The sequence below is a fragment of the Palaemon carinicauda genome, chromosome 37 (assembly GCF_036898095.1).
Source record: "Palaemon carinicauda isolate YSFRI2023 chromosome 37, ASM3689809v2, whole genome shotgun sequence".
Lineage (NCBI taxonomy): Eukaryota > Metazoa > Arthropoda > Malacostraca > Decapoda > Palaemonidae > Palaemon > Palaemon carinicauda.
The window spans coordinates 52,072,824-52,091,675 of record NC_090761.1 but is presented as its reverse complement, the minus strand read 5'-3'; the positions used below and the strand labels follow the sequence as shown (position 1 = coordinate 52,091,675).

The 18,852-nt window shown below is 36.0% G+C and overlaps 1 protein-coding gene across 4 annotated transcripts in view; it reads left to right on the top strand.

Moving 5' to 3' along the window:
* Nucleotides 1-2,511: 2,511 nt before the first annotated feature.
* Nucleotides 2,512-18,852, top strand: part of Ogdh (oxoglutarate dehydrogenase Nc73EF) — a 110,036-nt gene continuing 93,695 nt past the window's right edge. For 3 of the 4 annotated variants that reach the window (XM_068361216.1, XM_068361214.1, XM_068361215.1), the window contains exon 1: nucleotides 9,853-10,137. In XM_068361216.1, the coding sequence (XP_068217317.1) occupies nucleotides 9,916-10,137 (222 nt within the window). In that variant the 5' untranslated portion in view covers nucleotides 9,853-9,915. Of the gene's footprint in view, nucleotides 2,642-9,852; nucleotides 10,138-18,852 lie in introns of those variants that run through there. The other variant, XM_068361213.1, reaches the window with a different exon arrangement.

The following is an 18,852-nucleotide window of genomic DNA, read 5'->3' as shown; positions in this document are numbered from 1 at the left end:
TGTCTATCTTGAGCTTTTAAATAAACATTTCTCCATTCATCATCTCCTACTTCACGCTTCATAGTCCTCAGCCATGTAGGCCTGGGGCTTCCAACTCTTCTTAGTGACTTGCGGAGCCCAGTTATAAGTTTGGTGAACTAATCTCTCTTGGGGAGTGCGTAGAGCTTACCCAAACCATCTCCATCTACCCCTCACCAGGATCTCATCCGCATATGGCACACGAATAATCTCTCTTATAGTTTCATTTCTAATCCTGTCCTGCTATTTAACTCCCAATATTATCCATGTATAAAAATAATATTTATTTTTACCCAATTTCCTCATCATAACAGACAAATTAGATGAACAATTCAGCAGCCTTCTCAGAAAACAAGGAAAACACCATTTGACTCTGTACCCTCACAAATGTCAAGGGCAAATAAAAGATTATTGATTTCACAGAACCAAAACCTAAACTAACTGGTTTAGCGTAAGAAAATCAGTAATGAGGGACGGTGAGTTCCTTATTACTTTGTTTTCTGCCAAACACATCAGCCAAATTGCCAATAAAAGATTACCTTTTCATTTGGACAGCGTGACATGGCCACTGTAGAATGACACCAAAATATGCAGACTTAAAAGTTGATCAACTGGTATGGTAACTTGTCTTGATAAAAACTTTTAACTCAAGAAATTTAAAAGATATCAACCCGTGTGTGAAACAGATAAAAACAATTTTAACATGAAATAAAGTACAATTATTGAACTTTTATTTAAAGGGAATTTAAAGTAAAATAGGATTCACATGTAGGCCAAGGTTTACTCTATAGACCTTAATGTAGGCTACCTCACTAGATCAGCTGACTGAAAACAATAGAGGAATGGATGGACAGCCAATAGCTGGAGCTAGGAGCCTAGATTAACTCTCTAAAAGCATCACGTTCTTATCTAGGGGATTTAATATCCTTTTGTTTAAAAAAAAAAAAAACATTTCTAAGGATCGCTAGATTTTATCCATTAAGATTTTCAATGAGTAACCAAAACTTACCCTCATTTCAGTTATAGGAATTTTACTACACTTCGTGTAACAAGAAAATTTGAACCACTTCTTATGGACTATACACTCTGTGCATCCTTTATGTATGGTACTACACTTGTTTTTTTTTCGATCTATCTATATAACTGTCTGCCTGTCTTTCTATCTTCTAGGAGAAGGACACTCCAAAATCAAACAATTGTTCTCTAGTCTTGGGTAGTGCTATAGCCTCTGTGCCATGGTTTTTCACTGTCTTGGGTTAGAGTTCTCTTGCTTGAGGGTACACTCGGGCACACTGTTCTATCTAGTTTCTCTTCCTCTTGTTTTGTTGAAATTTTTTATTGTTTGTATAGGAAATATTTATTTTAATGTTACTATTCTTAAAATCTTTTATATTTCCTTGTTTCCTTTCCTCACTGGGCTATTTTCCCTGTTGGAGCCCCTAGGCTTATACCATCCTGCTTTTCCAACTAGGGTGTGTATCTTAGCATTTAATAATAATAATGATAATAATAATAATAATAATGATAATAATAATAATATTAATAGTTCTAAAAGTGACTTTATCTCATTGTCTATTGTTTTAAGGGATAAAATTGGGTCTCTTGAATATCGCTAAGAAAACTAGCAAGTAATACCAAGAAATTAAACTTTTATTCATTCAAATAATTTGAATTACCATGAAGATGTCATCATTGATTATTAGAAATATTGGATAACATATGTGTATGTCTATTACTCATACGTGATGCTTGATTAGGCAAATGGGGCATTTCTACACGGCACCCGAATAACAAGGTCCTGTTGAGCGCAAGGCTTTTTTTTGTGAGGTTGGATCTGGAAAATAGTCCTTAAAGTAAGTTATCGAATGGCTATCAAACAACAATCTAATTATGCTTTTCCTTTTACTGGCATTGAGCCAATTTTAATCCTATAAACATCGACAAGCGTTGACACTTTCTGGCAATAATTCCAATAGATATTACTTCTGTATAAGGAATAGTAATGTGTCTATCATATCCTTCTTCCGGTTAAAGGCATACTATCATTGCCATTTAATTGCGTGATCTTGTGCTAACGCGAAGCACAGGCTCTTGCTCATGTACCGGAATGAGCTTTCAGTGAAAGTTGGTTTGAACTTTGACTTGACAGAGAAGCCGCGTGTTAAAATGCGCGCGTAAATACATCAAAGTTGCTGAACACATCTTTTCATATAAATTAACCCTTCTACGAGTTGCTCAAATATAACACAACTGTGAGCTTATGCTATGAAACAATTATTCTTTTAAGTAAAGAAAATAATGATGGCAGATTAAATAAAAAATATACTACAGCCAAGAGTAAATGGCATCTGTCCAACCTTTCAAGTTTACTTTCATTAGCACAGGATTGTGATAGTTTTGGAAAATTACTAATAAACGTTTATTATAGTCTAAATCATACATAATGATACATCAATCTCCCAATACTTAATGCTGATATCCACCATGTAATGAGTTTAAAAGAACAATTGCAATATATCTGGCACCTGTTGTATTTCGTCATCGGTTAGCAGAAGTAGAATCTCTCATTCTCATATCACCGACGGACGGTTCAGTTCGAGGGAAACCCTCCTAAGTTGTGGTGGTGAGTCTCATTGTGTGGTGTAAGCTCTGTGAATTTTCATCTTATTTTACGCCATTTACGTGCAAGATTTTAGTACATGAATGTACGTGCATTTGTGTTGATAGTGTTTGAAACGAGCAGTGCAAGTGGTTTAATGTGTGCTGTATGTCTATGTTTCCTTTAGCCTAGCAGAAACCAGCTGATCATGTCCGGAGAATAAACACCCGTGTACCGTAAATATAACTTCTCTCGGCAAGTCTCCAAGTGTGACATACAAATCTGCCAATGGAGAGAAAGAGTGAGGGCACCCGATGCCGGTTGATCTTTTGCATCTATTAACAGACTTTGCTAGGTTCATGACGTATAATTTTAATGAAATGTACACGGCATTGCGTGAAACGGATGTGGGTAGAGGCAGAGTAGTTGAAACATCCAGGACCTTGTTCTGTTTCTCTCAACGTTAAGCGCAGAGAGAAACCGTTCTTGCGTCATCAGGATTTTTGGTTTCCTAATACTCGCTAGGGGACTAGTCATGATGAGAGTACATCCATCCTAGTATTACGACACCCAAAATACCTTTAGGTGTACGATTGGCTAGTTGTGAGTAGCGTATGCCAACCCTAGTGGCGTACGGTAGGCTAGGCTAGAAGCCGGAACGTTCTAGGTTGGCAAAGAACATAGGGTTTACTGAAGATACGATGCCATAAACCATTCTGTTGGTTGTTTGTATGTTTAAGTCTACCGACTTGGCCCAGGCCTAATACATGACGTCATTTTATTAGGGGCGATGACCTATTTAGGCTAGCGAGGGACCAACCTACAGGGAAATGCTATTTACCGGTTGGAGAGAAATGCTGTAAGCATAACTTTCATGTTTCACTTACGTTGTGGTTAGCATATGCAACTTAAGAACATCTAAATTGGTTGAAGTGGGAATTGTGTTTATATTGATGGTATTAAAAAACATGGTAGACTTGCCCAATAACCTAACCTGACTTAGCAATATGATGATGGCAGCTTCATCCATAGTCAGTCCTTATAGTTGATGACTTGATACCTTATAGGGTTTTATGTAGGTTGAGTTAACTGAGAATTTTTATTGTTATTTTAACATGAAATTTATTGTCATCCATGTTTACTTCTGGATCCTTTCCCCTTTTCGGTATACTCTTTTCTTGAATATTTTTTAGTGTGTCGTAGCTTACCAAGTTTTATCTCTCGTAGCTTACCAAATGTTATCTTGAAGATAAGTTTTCACACGCTTTAGTTTTTGGTGCGTCTCATGGAATTGTTTTGATGCAGCTTGGCTCCATGACTTCTTTTTGTGTAACCCCAATATGTATGTTGTGTATTTCTGCACAATGCTTTATTGATCGATTTGGTATTCTTTTTTATATTCAACACGTTTTACATTATGAGGGCAGCGCTTTTAAATTTGTTCTTCATAATCATTTGCAAATCTTTATTACTCTTTATATCTACCAAAATTAGTAGATCTTGGCAAGGTAAACACAACACTTTGAATCATCCACTTAACTAGGGCCTTTCTCCTGTTTATTTAAGTGGTTTGTCTAAATTTCAGGCATTTTAATATTGAATTACATTGTATTGGTTAGAATCATTTGAACTCCTAGCTCGTTTACCCTTCATCTCTTTTATAGTTGGAAGTGTTAGCCTATTGGAAATGAGTCTTTTTATAGTTTATTTATGAGATATTTGTTTTTGATGTTGTTAATAGTTTATATATGACATGTCTGTTTTGACGTTACTTATTTTAGAATGATTTATTGTTAATTTGTTCTCTTCATTTATTTATTTCCTTATTTCCTTTCCTCACTGGGCTATTTTTCCCTGTTGGAGCCCCTGGGCTTATAGCATCTTGCTTTTCCAACTAGGGTTGTAGCTTGGATAGTAATAATAATAATAATAATAATAATTTGCAATCTGCTGGAAGGCAGTTTGAGACCCGCTGGAGCTCGATAGTTTTTAGTATTGTCTGCAACCTCACTGTCCTTGTGTGCTAGGGATGGCTGTTTTGGGGGACCCTATAAGTCTACCTGCTGTGTCATCAGTAACCATTGCCTGGTCCTAGCTTGACGGTCTAGTGATTGGGCACTGATCATATGTATTTATGGTCAGTCTCTTGGGCTTTGTCATGTCCCCTGCTTATGCCGGTCATGAGTTACCATTAAATGTTATCTCTTATAACCCTTATAGGCAACGCTATATGTATTCATATCATTACGATGTTCTTTTTGCTGAATTACTTTTATGTAACTTTAGTTGTAAACGAAGTTTCCCCCTTAATTTTCAGCATTAGAATCTTTCAACCATTTACAATTTTAGATGTATTTTCATGCCTGGTAACCCAGATAAACATAAATATCATGTAAGCTAATGTTCCCCACCTAACCTAATGTGGTGCTGTCCTTATCTTAAACCTTGGTGTCTTACTTTAATGTTTGGAGGTGTGAATCAGAGGTTTTCCACTACAGTTCGATGGTCTCACTTTGGTAGAAGAAATGGTTAATGGCTGAAAACACGCCTTTTATTAAGTAAAGTAGCTGTGTGTCAGAAAATGTAACTACCGCAGGTATGGACCTTAACGCAATTTACCAGTAGCTTCATCGTGGTTTAAAACAAATGGAAACTACTATATTAGGAATGTTTTGCAACTGGGTAACTTAAACATCTTACTGAAACAAGAGCATTTAAAAGCTATAAAATGAAGAGACACTTTACCACAATGAAGGTAAGTGTTGGGCCGAAATAAACTCATTCAATGAAGGAGGTGCTGATCATTTAGACAATGATTATAGTGGCAGCCATGTTTTAGTGATTAAAGGAAATGAAAAGTTTGAAATTGTGATTTTAAGTGTAACATAGTTTGTGATAAAAGTTACATTTAAGAATCTGATTCGACAAGGACTATGTTGGGAAGATAAGAATGCTACGTTTCATATTTACAAACAGTGTTAGTGTTAATACTGTACTGTATATACCTGTACTTTATTACATTACATAGTGTCTGTCATAAACTTGGCAACATTTTGTTCTTATATCCCTCTTCCTTAGGGGACCATGAGTGTACCTCATTTGGGACACTAGCCCTTAGCTGCACTTTGATTTTTCAAAAAGTCTTCTACTTTTAAGTTTGTATCCAATCTATTTCCATCTGAAAGTCCAACTTATTTTAACTGAGGTCTTCCCCTAGGTCTTATTTCCTGATTTCTATTAATGAAATTAACTACAATATTTACTTCTTGTCTATTGTTAAATATTTTGATGTACAGTAATCTCTTAATATTTGGTGAAGTAATCATAAAGATATTTAACTATGGAATCTTTGCTTTTATTTTGTTTAGTACTGTATATCTAATGATAGATATCTCTGTCTAGACTAATAACAAATGGTGACCATAGTGGGGCACTGCATTTTTTTTTGGGGGGGGGGGGGAAGCAGAACAATCTTGCATCCTGTCGTTGATCTTGATGGTTTCGTCAAGGTCAGGTTAGGAATCCCCGACCCTATACTGTAATAGAACGGGAAAAGATAAATGTGTCTGGTTTCAATTCCAGTTTCACCAGAATAGATAGACCTACTCACCAGAATGTCAGCTGGGTAAGCCCAACCCCCCCTCCTGTGGTACCCAACCACAGCAATAGCCTCCCTAATAAATAACTTGAACTCACAGTCCCGGGGTGGAATTGATCTGCTGCCATGCGAATGCTAGGCGAACACATTACCACTGTACTAGCCGATGTTTCAATAAGGAAGATAATCTGGTACAGAAAAATAATTGAAATTCAAAAGCAAAATAGCTTAAATAAAATCACAGGGAAATAGTGAATTATGTATGAAAGTTATTATGCAACATGCAATGTGAGCCTAATCGGACAATTGTACCAAAGATGAATTTCAGATTGTGGATAACGAATTCTCCATGATCTCTTGTATTTTCATTACTTGCTGCTGCTTTTTTTTCTCGTGGTTTATGGTGTGGATCATTTCTCTAGCACAATAGTACATAGGTATTTCGGTATTTAGGATTTGTTTCACATGTTTATCTTATTACTTCAAGAACACTTGTGGACATTATCACTTCAGTAGCTATACTGCGTCTAAATGCGAGGTTGAATTTTTTAGTGTTTTATTCTAGGGTTTGTATTATGCAGTGTATAGTACATGTATTTTTCCAATTTTTGTCCCCTTTGATGGATGTTCTCTACATACAGTACTGTATAGCGAATGTTACCTTCATGGTTTATGTGAGGCTCTGTATCATCATTGATGCATTTGTTTATCATACATGCATACCATGTTTATACAATATTTACATACACATGCAATAAACTGCAACTACTATACAGTATCAGTAATAGATTATGGATATCAAATAAGGATCAGCATTAGATAGAACATGGAAGAGAATTGGCTGAACAGTATTTATATTGAAGGGCTTAGAATTTGTTCTGGGGCTCTTGCATCTTCTCCAACCAACTCATTAAAAGTTGAATGTAGTGGAATGCCACTCGTGTATCACAGGAAGACGTTTTGTAAATTGATCACACCTTTCCCGTTTAGAGCTGATTGAATCCTTGTCTCCTTATTGAGAAATAGTTTCTCTTCTGTCTCAAAAACTTCTGCTTTTATAGATACCAGACAAAATGGAAGTACTATATGCTCATATTTATCAAAGAGATATGCATGTACCTTTAATCATTGTAAACAAAATACTTTAAAATGTATAAGTTGTAAGGCCGTACTGAAGTTTGTTTACTCTTATGGTTACAAATATTCACCAGGTGTAGCATTTACTGCTATGTCACCTAATAGAATTTGTTTGTTTGGCCAGGGAGCCAGGGTGCAGCTGACCAACTTTTGAGTACCTAATGATTTGAAAGGGCACAGAGTAAACACTCTGGACTAGACCACCCTGTTTAAGTAGTGATGCAGTCCTAGCATTGATGAAATTATTAGATATTAATAGAAGCTATTCAAAACCAATTTCCTAAAATTCTTTTGGTGCATCAGCTAAGATTTTCATTACATAAATTGTATGAAGCTTATGAAAATGTTGAGAAATTATGTGTAAATCCCTTTCCTTATTGCGTTGAAAGGCTATTCTATCTATTTCTTTATATCCTTTCCTCACTGGGCTATTCCTGTTGAAGCCCTTGGGCTTATAACATCCTGCTTTTGCAACTAGTGTTGTGGCTTAGCTGTTAATAATAATAAATGGAATGAAAAGGTCAATAAAGAAAAGTCAAAATTATTACTATGATTATATAAAAGATTAACATAAGCATTGGCAAAATTTACCCTTTATAAAATCCCTGAATACCTATAAAGGATATGATCGTTAAGATTTAAAATTGATTGAACCCATTATTTGAATATCCTGTTCCTCAGAACATAGGAACATTGCATAAGATACTGTAATTCTATCCTGTCTTGAAATCAGTTACACTTTTCTGGAAATGCTAAAAGAAATAGTTTGCTAATGGTTTTGCAGAGGATCAGCATCCAGATTTTATTGATTTGCTATCCTTTTAGGTACCAGAATGCTTGCTTAAGCCTCTTTATGTACTATGGATGAAAATGCTCAAAAGTTCAAGATGTACTAAAACCTTACTTACATTTATTGCAAATGTGTGGATAGATTTTTGGTTGTAATTATTTGTAACTGATAAAAACTGCAGATGCAAAATGAAGGTGCCTTGGTCCAAGCTTTCTGATTATTTGTAGCATATTATTTGTAACTGATAAAAACTGCAGATGCAAAATGAAGGTGCCTTGGTCCAAGCTTTCTGATTATTTGTAGCATATAATTGCATTTCAGGACTTGGCCGTTATCAAAACTGCGGCCAACCTCTCTCATCAGTGGCATTTCATATCAATATGCAGAATTAAGTTATAGGGTATTTGTTTTAACCTTATGACGATGCCTAATAGTTTTACGGTCCGGCATTGCAATCTTAACCTTAACATATATTGCCATGATATTTGATATGATGACACTGTGACACTATTATTATTATTATTAGAAGCCAAGCTACAACCCTAGTTGGAAAAGCAAGATGCTGTAAGCCCAAAGACTCCACCAGGGAAAAATAGTAAGGCTATAAGCTGACATGTACCATTGCCTTGGTTATTCTGATTTGTATTGTTTTGGTCAGCAAATTTGTTTTCATTCTTTAATTTATCACTACCATTACTCGTTAGTCTTTCAGACATACAGTACTGCATATTTAAGTACCTGTATCATATTTAATGGGCAGTACTGGAGAGTGTATCAACTTCATGATTTTCAAGATCGAGTACTTTGGCTAAATAAAAATTTCTATAAGCTTTTTTGTCAACAATTTAGTTTTACAGTATATAATTGGTGAAAACAATACCAAATTGTCTGTAAATATTTATTTAGATGAACATAATGTATAAAAGATGTGGATTAGAATTGATTTAGCTAAACAGTTTGAAAACAAATGGAGATTATTTAGGTAAGAAGACACTGTATTAATAATAAATGATCAATATACAGTACTTCATCTCTCGACCTTTATGATTTTGTGCAAATTGAGAATGTTGTTGTAAATAAATCTCACTACAGTGATCTCATTGATATGTAGGTGAGTGTGTGAGTGTATAGTGGTCTCAGGGTCACTTTCACTTCAACATGTGACTATAAGCTTGTATAGCCGTCACATGAGTGTCCCTTACATAATTCAACCTTTTCAACCTTTTAGTTATCTGGTTTGTTGTGGTGGGCTCAGATTGCATTACTCTTTATTGAAGGGACTTCCTATTGTTTGATTTTGGAATAGTTATCTGGTCTTGTATATTGTATCACTCAAGGAATTATTTTGATGTTTTCTTTATGTACTAGTGCCCCAAAGTGCTTTGAAAGTGAATTTTGATTGAAAGATATTTGTCACTATAGTTTTGCCTCTTATTCTTGAATGTTTAGAAAATACTAACTTGTTGAAGCAAGTGAAGAAAGTCGAGTTGGTTTGTCAAAAAGAATGAAAGGAACAGATTTATGGTCAAGTACAGTTGTGAAATTTACTGTATGGTGTTATAGAAAAGAATTGACTTGACTTAACCTATATAGATTTATCTGCAAGTGTGCTAAATTTTCTTGGGAGATAGGTTTTGCGTGTATTTTATAATTGAAAAATAAATTAAAGTTGAATTATTATGCTGTACATTATTAATTGCCTTGTGCTTGGAATTTAAAAGTATTTATCTTTATTTTGCAGCAGTGGGCAAAGTCGCCCATAAGTTATAAAACATGAACAGGGCTCGTATGTTATCAAAGCTTCTAAGCCAGGCACCACCAGGAACTCCCCTGGTGGCTGTCCGAGCCTGGGCTTTTGGTGGGTTACGAGGGAAGGCCTCCGCTCCACCACCACCCACTGCATTGGCTGCAGAACCGTTCTTAAATGGATCCTCATCTAATTATGTGGAGGAAATGTACACTTCTTGGTTACAAGATCCCAAAAGTGTCCACCAGGTTAGTAGAGTTGGTTATTGCTTTAGTTTATAGGAGCCTGATTTCTTCTTCTATTATTACAGTACAGTACATTGTTGTACTTTCTTCTGTTTCATTTCAAGTATGGTGTTTCATTAATGTTATGCATACTGAAAGGTAATGCTGGAATTTAGAACAGTTAAGCTGTGTATTTATATTGGTGATCAGGCTGTGTATTAGAAATTACCTATCAGAATTTTAAGTATTTAGTTATAGTAAAAAAAAAGCATTTAAATTTTTTTTATCTTTTAAGTTATTTTTTTTATAGATTATTTATTTTTCTTGTTCATTAACCTTTTATTATTTGATTTCATGATAACAATATTTGAAGTAACCTACTTTATTACTGTATTGCCTCATTGACAGTGATTGTTAACATTCATAAAAATGCAGAAGATTACAGTCCATACATTTGCCTAATTAGTACTTAATTACAGTAGTATGATGCCTCAAATCCTGTCTTGCTAGTTTTTCAATTTATATTTCAAATTATGTAGGCTAAAAGTATGAAATAGCATAGCACAGTATGAGAATGTATAGTGCTCTGATTTTCAAAAATTCAAGAAGTTTTTTGTTTCTTAGTGTAACTTGAAAAGTGTAGTAATGCACAGTAATAAGGATTCTTCATAAGATGCTACCACTTATGCTGTATATTCTGACATTTTATTCTGAAGGGGCTTCTTCGATGATGCCTGAACAGTTTCCTAATGATAATTTTTGTACAAATGAGTGTCATTTTCAAATGTTTTTTTTTTATACTAAGCAACAAGTTGAGTTTGCCTTTGCTTAACTTATAGAAGAAAAATAAAAGCGATGCCTTGGCATAGTGTTTGATATACAGCCAGTTCACTGATGTAATGCTTCTCTTCTTCCTGAGATTAAGATGACATTAATAGGAATACCCAGCAATTGTTTGATCATTTGGTGGGTTTCTTAATACAGTAAACATTAGTGACTGCACCCTGTATTTATGTTTTGCACAGAAAGGGCTTAAAACAATACAAGAATTGTGAATATAATAGTTCACTTATATGACATAAAGGGAAGTTGATATGTAATGATTATACAAGGCAATGTAATTGGAAATTAAGATTAATACTGGATGGGGAGAAAATCATGACCAAATCCTAATGCTTCGTATTGTAGTAATGTTACTGATAAAGTGCATTGGCCAGCTTCCACATAAGTCATGTGGCTATTCAGGTGCCAAATACTCTAGAGCACTACCATGGTGATGTAGACGAACATATTTCATTGAGGTGGGTCCACAGACAATTATCTCATGTGAATACTTAAATGTTATTATATTTTTACATTTTTTTTGTTTGAATTGTAAAATTGGGATTACTGTACAGTATTCCTTTATGTTTCATAGGTTCAAAACTATATGGTAATTTTTATAAGAATTAAGTATAAGTTACCATTATTATTAAAGAACTATTGAAAATAAAGCCAGATATGAGTCTAGAAACATTTGTTTTTTCTTATATTAGAAATTTTGTAATTTGACAATACAAATTCTAAAGGAAAAGAAGGCCTTTTAGTGAGGGAACTTCTTTTTTTTCCATTTGAAAACAATACAAATTCTAAAGGAAAAGAAGTCCTTTTAGAGAGGGAACTTATTTTTTTTCCCAGTTGAAAACAATACAAATTCTAAAGGAAAAAAAAGTCCTTTTAGAGAGGGGACTTCTTTTTTTCCATTTGAAAACAATATACCGTATATTCTAAAGGAAAAGAAGTCCTTTTAGAGAGGGAACTTCTTTTTTTCTGTTTTATAACAATTTGACTGCTAATTTAATAGGATATAAAGTATACTGTAATATATTACAGTTATCATATTTTGAACTATACATAAAGTCCTCAACTTAGAAATATTTGGATACAAACTCAAATCTAACTGAAATCATAAATCTTTGATATTGTATTAAAAGTTCGTATACTGTAATAGGATAATGAAATATTGTAATAAAAAAAAATTATATTTATGTATATTTAATATAGTAAGCAAAATAACATTTATTCATTTCGTATGAAAAAGTAAGATCAGTGTTACTGTATGGACATGAGATATGACAATGGAACAGTATCCAACAGATTTTGTAGATTTGAGAACAAAGCCTTCAAAAGAATATTAGGAGTTTAATGGTAGTACAGGATTAGAAATGAAACTATGACGAAATCTAACTGAGGCCCTTTGCGTCAATAGGCGTAGGAGGAGATGATGATGATGAAAAAGGATTATTTGTTTACTTTTGTACCTGGAAATCATAAGTGTGGGGTCAGGTTAGGCCCACCCTAGGCTAAAATATAACAAAATTCAGCTTAAAAACAGCTTTTTGGAACCTATTAAGTTTGTACGTAAAAATTACCCTTATACCTTAAACATCATAACCTATCCGCTTTAGAACATGAAAGCACAAAGGCCTAAATTACATACCGTAGCTTATACCAACAACTTCAAATCTTCATCTTTGGAATTTGAAAATTTTAATGATAAGATATGCTTTTGTCTTGAAATCATTTAAAGTTTTCATTCCGTAAATTATATGAATCTCCTGCAAGTTTTGAAATATTTTTAATCTGCATAGATGACTGTCTAGGGAAGTGAGATTCTGACAGAGCTTCAACAATGGTGACAAAGTAAATGAGTTTAGTTGGCTAGTTGACTCTCGACTGGAATTATTTGATGAAAATATGAGTTCTAGTAGATATGTGCCTTGCTACAGATCTTCAAGGTAGTTGCTTAATTAATTTATTGTTATGTTTTATGAAATGTTTCAAAATTCTGATCATACTTCACATTAAGATATTCCTTGACTACCGTTTGCCACATGCTATTAGACAAGTAATGGTTTCTCAGCCTTTCTGTCTAGCCATGAAATTTGAACAGGATCATGTGAGTTTTTTTTATCACATTAGTTTATTTCACATATAATTTCGTATCCTTATCCACACAGTCTCTCTCTCTCTCTCTCTCTCTCTCTCTCTCTCTCTCTCTCTCTCTCTCTCTCTCTCTCTCTCTCTCTCTCTCTCTCTCTCTCTCTCTCTCTCTTTTTTTTTCTTTTTGTGATTTTCTATTATTAGTTGTTTACTTGAAAAGTCATGAACCATTGATCTCTACCTGTTGTCCTCAGTTTAACCTTAAAGAAACTGCAGTTTGATGTTGATGCCTAGTGTGACTTTGCAGGACTGATTAACTAGACTTATAGAAAATCAATAGTTAAGGTGCCAGCACATTGTGCATCGTTGCTGGTGAAAGAAAGCTACTTCAGTGCAAGCAAATAACTGTCACAAATTTGGTATATGTTATTTTGCCAGATATTTGATTGGTTATTTTTTGGGTTAGGGTTTAAGTAATCTAACCTTTGAATAGTATGTCTGGGATTTATATGTAGGCCTAAGCAATTACCTTACTTCCATCTTGATTTTTTTATTATGTTAGTCAGAAGTGATGATAAAGTTAAGAAAATAATTTCAATGAGGATCTGCATGTGTCCAAAATTACCTATTTATAGATTCATGATATAATAAAGTAAAATACTTACGGTTTGATAATGGATAAATATGCTAACAGCATAGTGGTTGGCTACCCTTAAATCTGCACTCTTTGGTGTAGACTTAAAAGTTCCTCCTTTACTGAAATCAGATGACTGGCACTTAGTGCCCAAAGGAAAAGGCAACCCTTTTGGGTCATGTGTTTGACAGTAAACAGAGTAATGAGGAACTTTATCTTTCTTATTCCTGCTTTCCCGAGGCTAAACTAACTACAGTAGTTTATTTGTTTGTCCCATAAAGTTAAAACACACTTAATGGACCTTAGTGCATATGGAGGCGTAGACCAAAATGGTGTGTGTTTTTTTTTTTTTTTTTTTTTTTTTTTATTTATATATATATATATATATATATATATATATATATATATATATATATATATATATATATATATATATATATATATATATATATAAAAAGAATGCCAATTTCTTAGCTCCTATGTTGACTGTTACTTTCTGGAAGTTAAAAAGAAAGATTCTTTTAGCACTTGTTGGAGAATTGATGATCAGTCATAGGAGCTTTTTGAGTTAGGTACGATCTGTGACATAAAGATGACTGTAAAACCCTAGTGACTCATTGAAAGTCTTTTATTACCTGCTCATCAGTCAAGGATCTCTGCTTACTGTGCAAGGTCTGGAACTTTTCTGCTATTCAGATATACTATACATGTGGCAAAAACACTTCTGAATGGGTGGGAATTTTCTTCCAGAAAGGGAAGGCATTACCTATAGAGTATAACTTCTTTGACCCTTGTACTTGACTCAGTCTGGTGGATGCATTATCCGAGGTGGGAGTGACCATTCATCTGTTCTTGTTGCATATTTTAAAGTCTTTTAAGGAATAAAGATATCTTTAAGTAAAAAGGGAGAGCACATTCTTCTATTCTGGAATTTTCTAGTTAGAAGTGCTGGAATGGAATGATGGAATGGAAAGAAAAATTTTTTGTATGAATTACATAAGCTTAGTCAGAATGATTAGACTGAGAAAAATCCTCCCATAACCTCTCAATGAAATCATTATAGTATGGCTTTATGGTGTTATTGCACTCAAAAGGATGGTGGAAATGATTTTTGCCATCGCCAGGTGAAACCCCTTGAAAAGAAGGGACACTCCTTATTCTAAAATTTGGCCAGACCTAATCCAAGATTTCAGTGAATAACAGCTGCATCTTGCAAAGCTGGAATATTTTGGTTGGTTCAAGTGAATCCACAACAACTAAGACCTTTTCATTGGCATGGGCAAAGATGACTTTCTTTTGCAGGTTTAAAGGTGGCATAGCTACCACCAATGGGGATGGCATTTTTACAGGAGGATTCAGGCTTTTGAAGTTGCAAAAGCTATGAGGATTATAGGAAACAGACATTTTGACAGAAAAAATTCTATAGGGTAGAGTAGGGACCATGCAGATTACATACCTTATCTGCCAACAGGAAACTAGTTAATTGTTCGGGCTGGGAAGTAAGCCAGCATCTCTCTGGAATCAATAATTTTCAATATTAATCTTACCCGATAATCATGTAGCTGTCAACTCCGTTGCCCGACAGAATTCTACGGAAGGGATACGCCAGCGATCGCTATACAAGAGGGGGGTGTACTCACAAGCGCCACCTGTGGCCAGGTACTGCAGTACTTCTTGTTGACACCACCTCAATTTTTCCTCTGTCGTGCCTCCGGCTAGACCTACATGGATACGCTGTTGATTCTGGAGTTTTTTGCTCACGATTTGGTGATGTATTTGCTCTAGAGTTTAGCTTTCGCTATTCAGGAAGTTTTATCATTAGCTTAGCTAGCTTTTGGAATTAATTTGATTAATTATGGTGACGAAGAGAGTATGAACTCTCTTTCACTTTTAAATGGCCGACCCTTCCCTTAGACGGAAGTGTTGGTGTCTAAGAGAGTATTGACTCTCTTTCTTAATTTTGCTTAACTAAAGTTATAGATTTATTTTATATCTCTCCGCCTTTTATAGGCCTCTTCGATTAACTTCCTTTTATTATAAACTTATTAAAATTAATTTTTATATTTGTTTATATTCGACCTTTCCTAATAGTAGGCGGTCTTTTCTTGGTACCGAAGTTAATTAACATTGAGCCCGTCATTTCGGTTTTACCTGTTAACATATTATGCTATTTTAATGTTTTTGAAAGAATTTCTTTGATAGTCTCGTACTGTTTTCAAAGTTGAACTAACGTTTTGTTTTGTCTCTGCAGTTGTTGACGTTCAGAACGTTCAACTTGCGCTCTATCGTTACGATAGAGAGAGAATTTTCACGGTGTCACGTTGCAGTAAGAGTAAACCGTTTCTAGCGTTTTGTTCATTCTTTCTTAGCTTAATGGTTTTAATTCTAATAAAGGAACTTTTTATTTGGGAAATCTTTCAGTTTTTTTCCTTTAACAATAATATGTTTTAACGATATATATGATTGGGCTCTTCTCTCAGGTTCTAAGTCAAGAGAGAGAGAGAGAGATAGAGACGGAGGGAGAGAGAGGAGGATAAACGTTTCGTTCAAGCGAGTAACGTTGTTATCGTTTTTGCTCTTCTCCCTAGTCTCTTTAGGGGAAGAAGGTAAACGTTTCTAGAGTTTTATTCTTGTTCTCAAGCTTTATGCGGTGAGAGATTTTAAACGTAGTTTATTTGATCTAGTGTTTAGTCTCTTTCCAGCCACTGAATTATTTATCTTTCATTAGATTTTTCTGTTACATTGTAATTCTGTTTTCGCAATTACTAACTTTTAAGGAAGGATAGAATTGCGTGTTTCAGGTACATACCACTTAAAGTTTCGAGTTCAGTGAAATAAGTGCAAACAGAAAATCAAAAGTGATAAGTGATAAGCGCTAAGTGTTACAGTGTTGCGTTTGAGGGTTCGTCTGTTCGTGCCAGTTGTTCGCCTAGTCTGGGACCTCTTACAAGCTCCCAAGCCCAGGGGAGAAGTAATGTCGAAGGACTTATGGGTTCAGCAGGCCTTGATCGACGAACAGACGTTTTCCCTCCGTAGTTTCGGGTGTATCTACACACGTTGCCGACGTGATCACCCCACCCACACAAAGACGAGAGAGCCCTTTTATTCCTCGTCTGCGGAAGAGGTTTCTCGCAGAAACCATGGACCAAATCTTGCAGCTTTTAAGTGCAAGTCGGTCCCTTCCGCACAAGTCCAACTCCTAGGTGTAGCCATTAGCCCTGGGTCAGTTCGGACTTGCTGCAGTACGACAACTGCACACCTCCCAGAGAGGCAAGGTGGTATCGCAACAGGCAGTAGCTCCGTCTGTTGCCGCACCAGCTGTTTTAGACCCTCAGTCTCAACGGACAGTAGCTCCGTTTGTTGTTGTCTTTCTTAAACTCTAGTGGTCTATACTGCAGACAATGCAGTCTCAGCTTGCGGTGTTGATGCAGGAGTTTCAGGCAGAGAAGGTTAATACACCTCCTCCTGCGAACGCTCCTCCCCCTCTGCGCAGTACAATCTGCCAGACGTATGAGGTTGAGGTTCCTCTAGCTACCTCCATGCGTGAGCTGCCGCGTTGGGAGTTGCCAGATACCAGCGCTGTGCAGCAACCTCCACTTTCCTTGAGGCTGGAGCCTCTTACCACGCAGCAACCTCCTCAACAATGGGGGCAGGAGCCTTATGCCTTACAACCTCCTCTTCCCTTGAGACAAGAGTTTCTTGCAGTAAGACCATCCTCGAGGCAGCAACCTCTTGAGGTACGACAACCTCTACCATCCTTGAGGCAGCCACCTCAGCTCTCGCAGCTGCAACCTCAACTCTCGAGGCAAGCACCTCAAGAACCTCAACTCGTGAGACAGGAGCCGCGTTCTGCGCAGCCGCCACCTCAACTCTCGCAGCTCACACCTCAAGAACCTCAACTCGTGAGTCAAGAGCCTCTCTCTGCGCAGCCACCTCAACCCTTGAGGCAAGCGCAACTCTTGAGGCAGCAACCTCATGCTATGAGTCAGCCACCTCAACGCATGCATCTGCCACTTTCTCCTCAGCTTGAGCCTCTTCCCATTCACCTTTGAAATAACAAATGACAATAATAACACCTCATTACTTTCATAACTTGCATTTGTAAAACATATACATGTATGCCTACACAAACATTATGATAATGGAGGTTATTCGTATTACTTAAAAAAAAAAAAAAAAAATATATATATGTATTCCTTGCAATATATTTTTAACAAAATCGCAAAAATATAGCAAAAATATCTTCAAAACAAAAATGAATCATGAGTTATGAATGTAATGTAAATATTATGTTGATATTAAAACCCCATGCAAGCATGCATGAAGTAATGCAGTGTTGCCAACAGGGCGAGTTTCCCTTTCCTGAGGTGAAGTAGATTATAGTATGTATATTTAGTGCAGCTTAATTCTACGATTATCATGCCGGCTATCAAATTCATCAACTAAACAGTCTAAATCAATTCCCTCGGCACGTGCACTTTCAATGGACAGTAATGCGATATTACTCAATCTAGCACTGGTCATGGAATTTCTGAGAAATGTTTCACGCCATGCAACATGCTCTGCTTACCTTACAGCATGCTCTACATACAGCATGCTCTGCATACAGCATGCTCTGCATACCTTACCGCATGCTTCTCAGTCACACATCTTTGGTTGTTGCCAACTCACTAGACTGTCAAGCAGTTTCATAACGTTGCCTTCTAGTCTGCTGCTTTTGCACCAGTGAAACCCTCACTGAGAGAACTTAGCTTTTCTCGGATATGGTCCCTGTAGATGAGAAAGTGCTTTTCTCCCTCCTTCTGATATTCCCTTGAGGACTCTGTCATTTGGAGAGGAGCCTTTAGCTGCGTAGCCTCCTATGGACTTTTATTTAAGCATAACATGCTTCCAGGGAAGGTAATGGTTCCACTTCAGTCGCTAACCCCGTCTGTTACCACACCTGCTCCCATAGACCTTGAGCTGTGTTGCAAGACATGCAGTCCAAGCTTAGTCCTTGTTAGAGGATTTTTTGTTTACGGAGTCAGTGTGTCACTGGGAAGACGTTCAACAACCAGCAGAAGTGACTTGTTGTGACGCAGTGCGGCAACCTCAGCAACCCGATAAGGAGTTGTCTGTACGACCCAGACAGTCTAGACAGCTTCGGGTTGTCACTGTACTTCCTCGCTTCCCCATGGTTGACA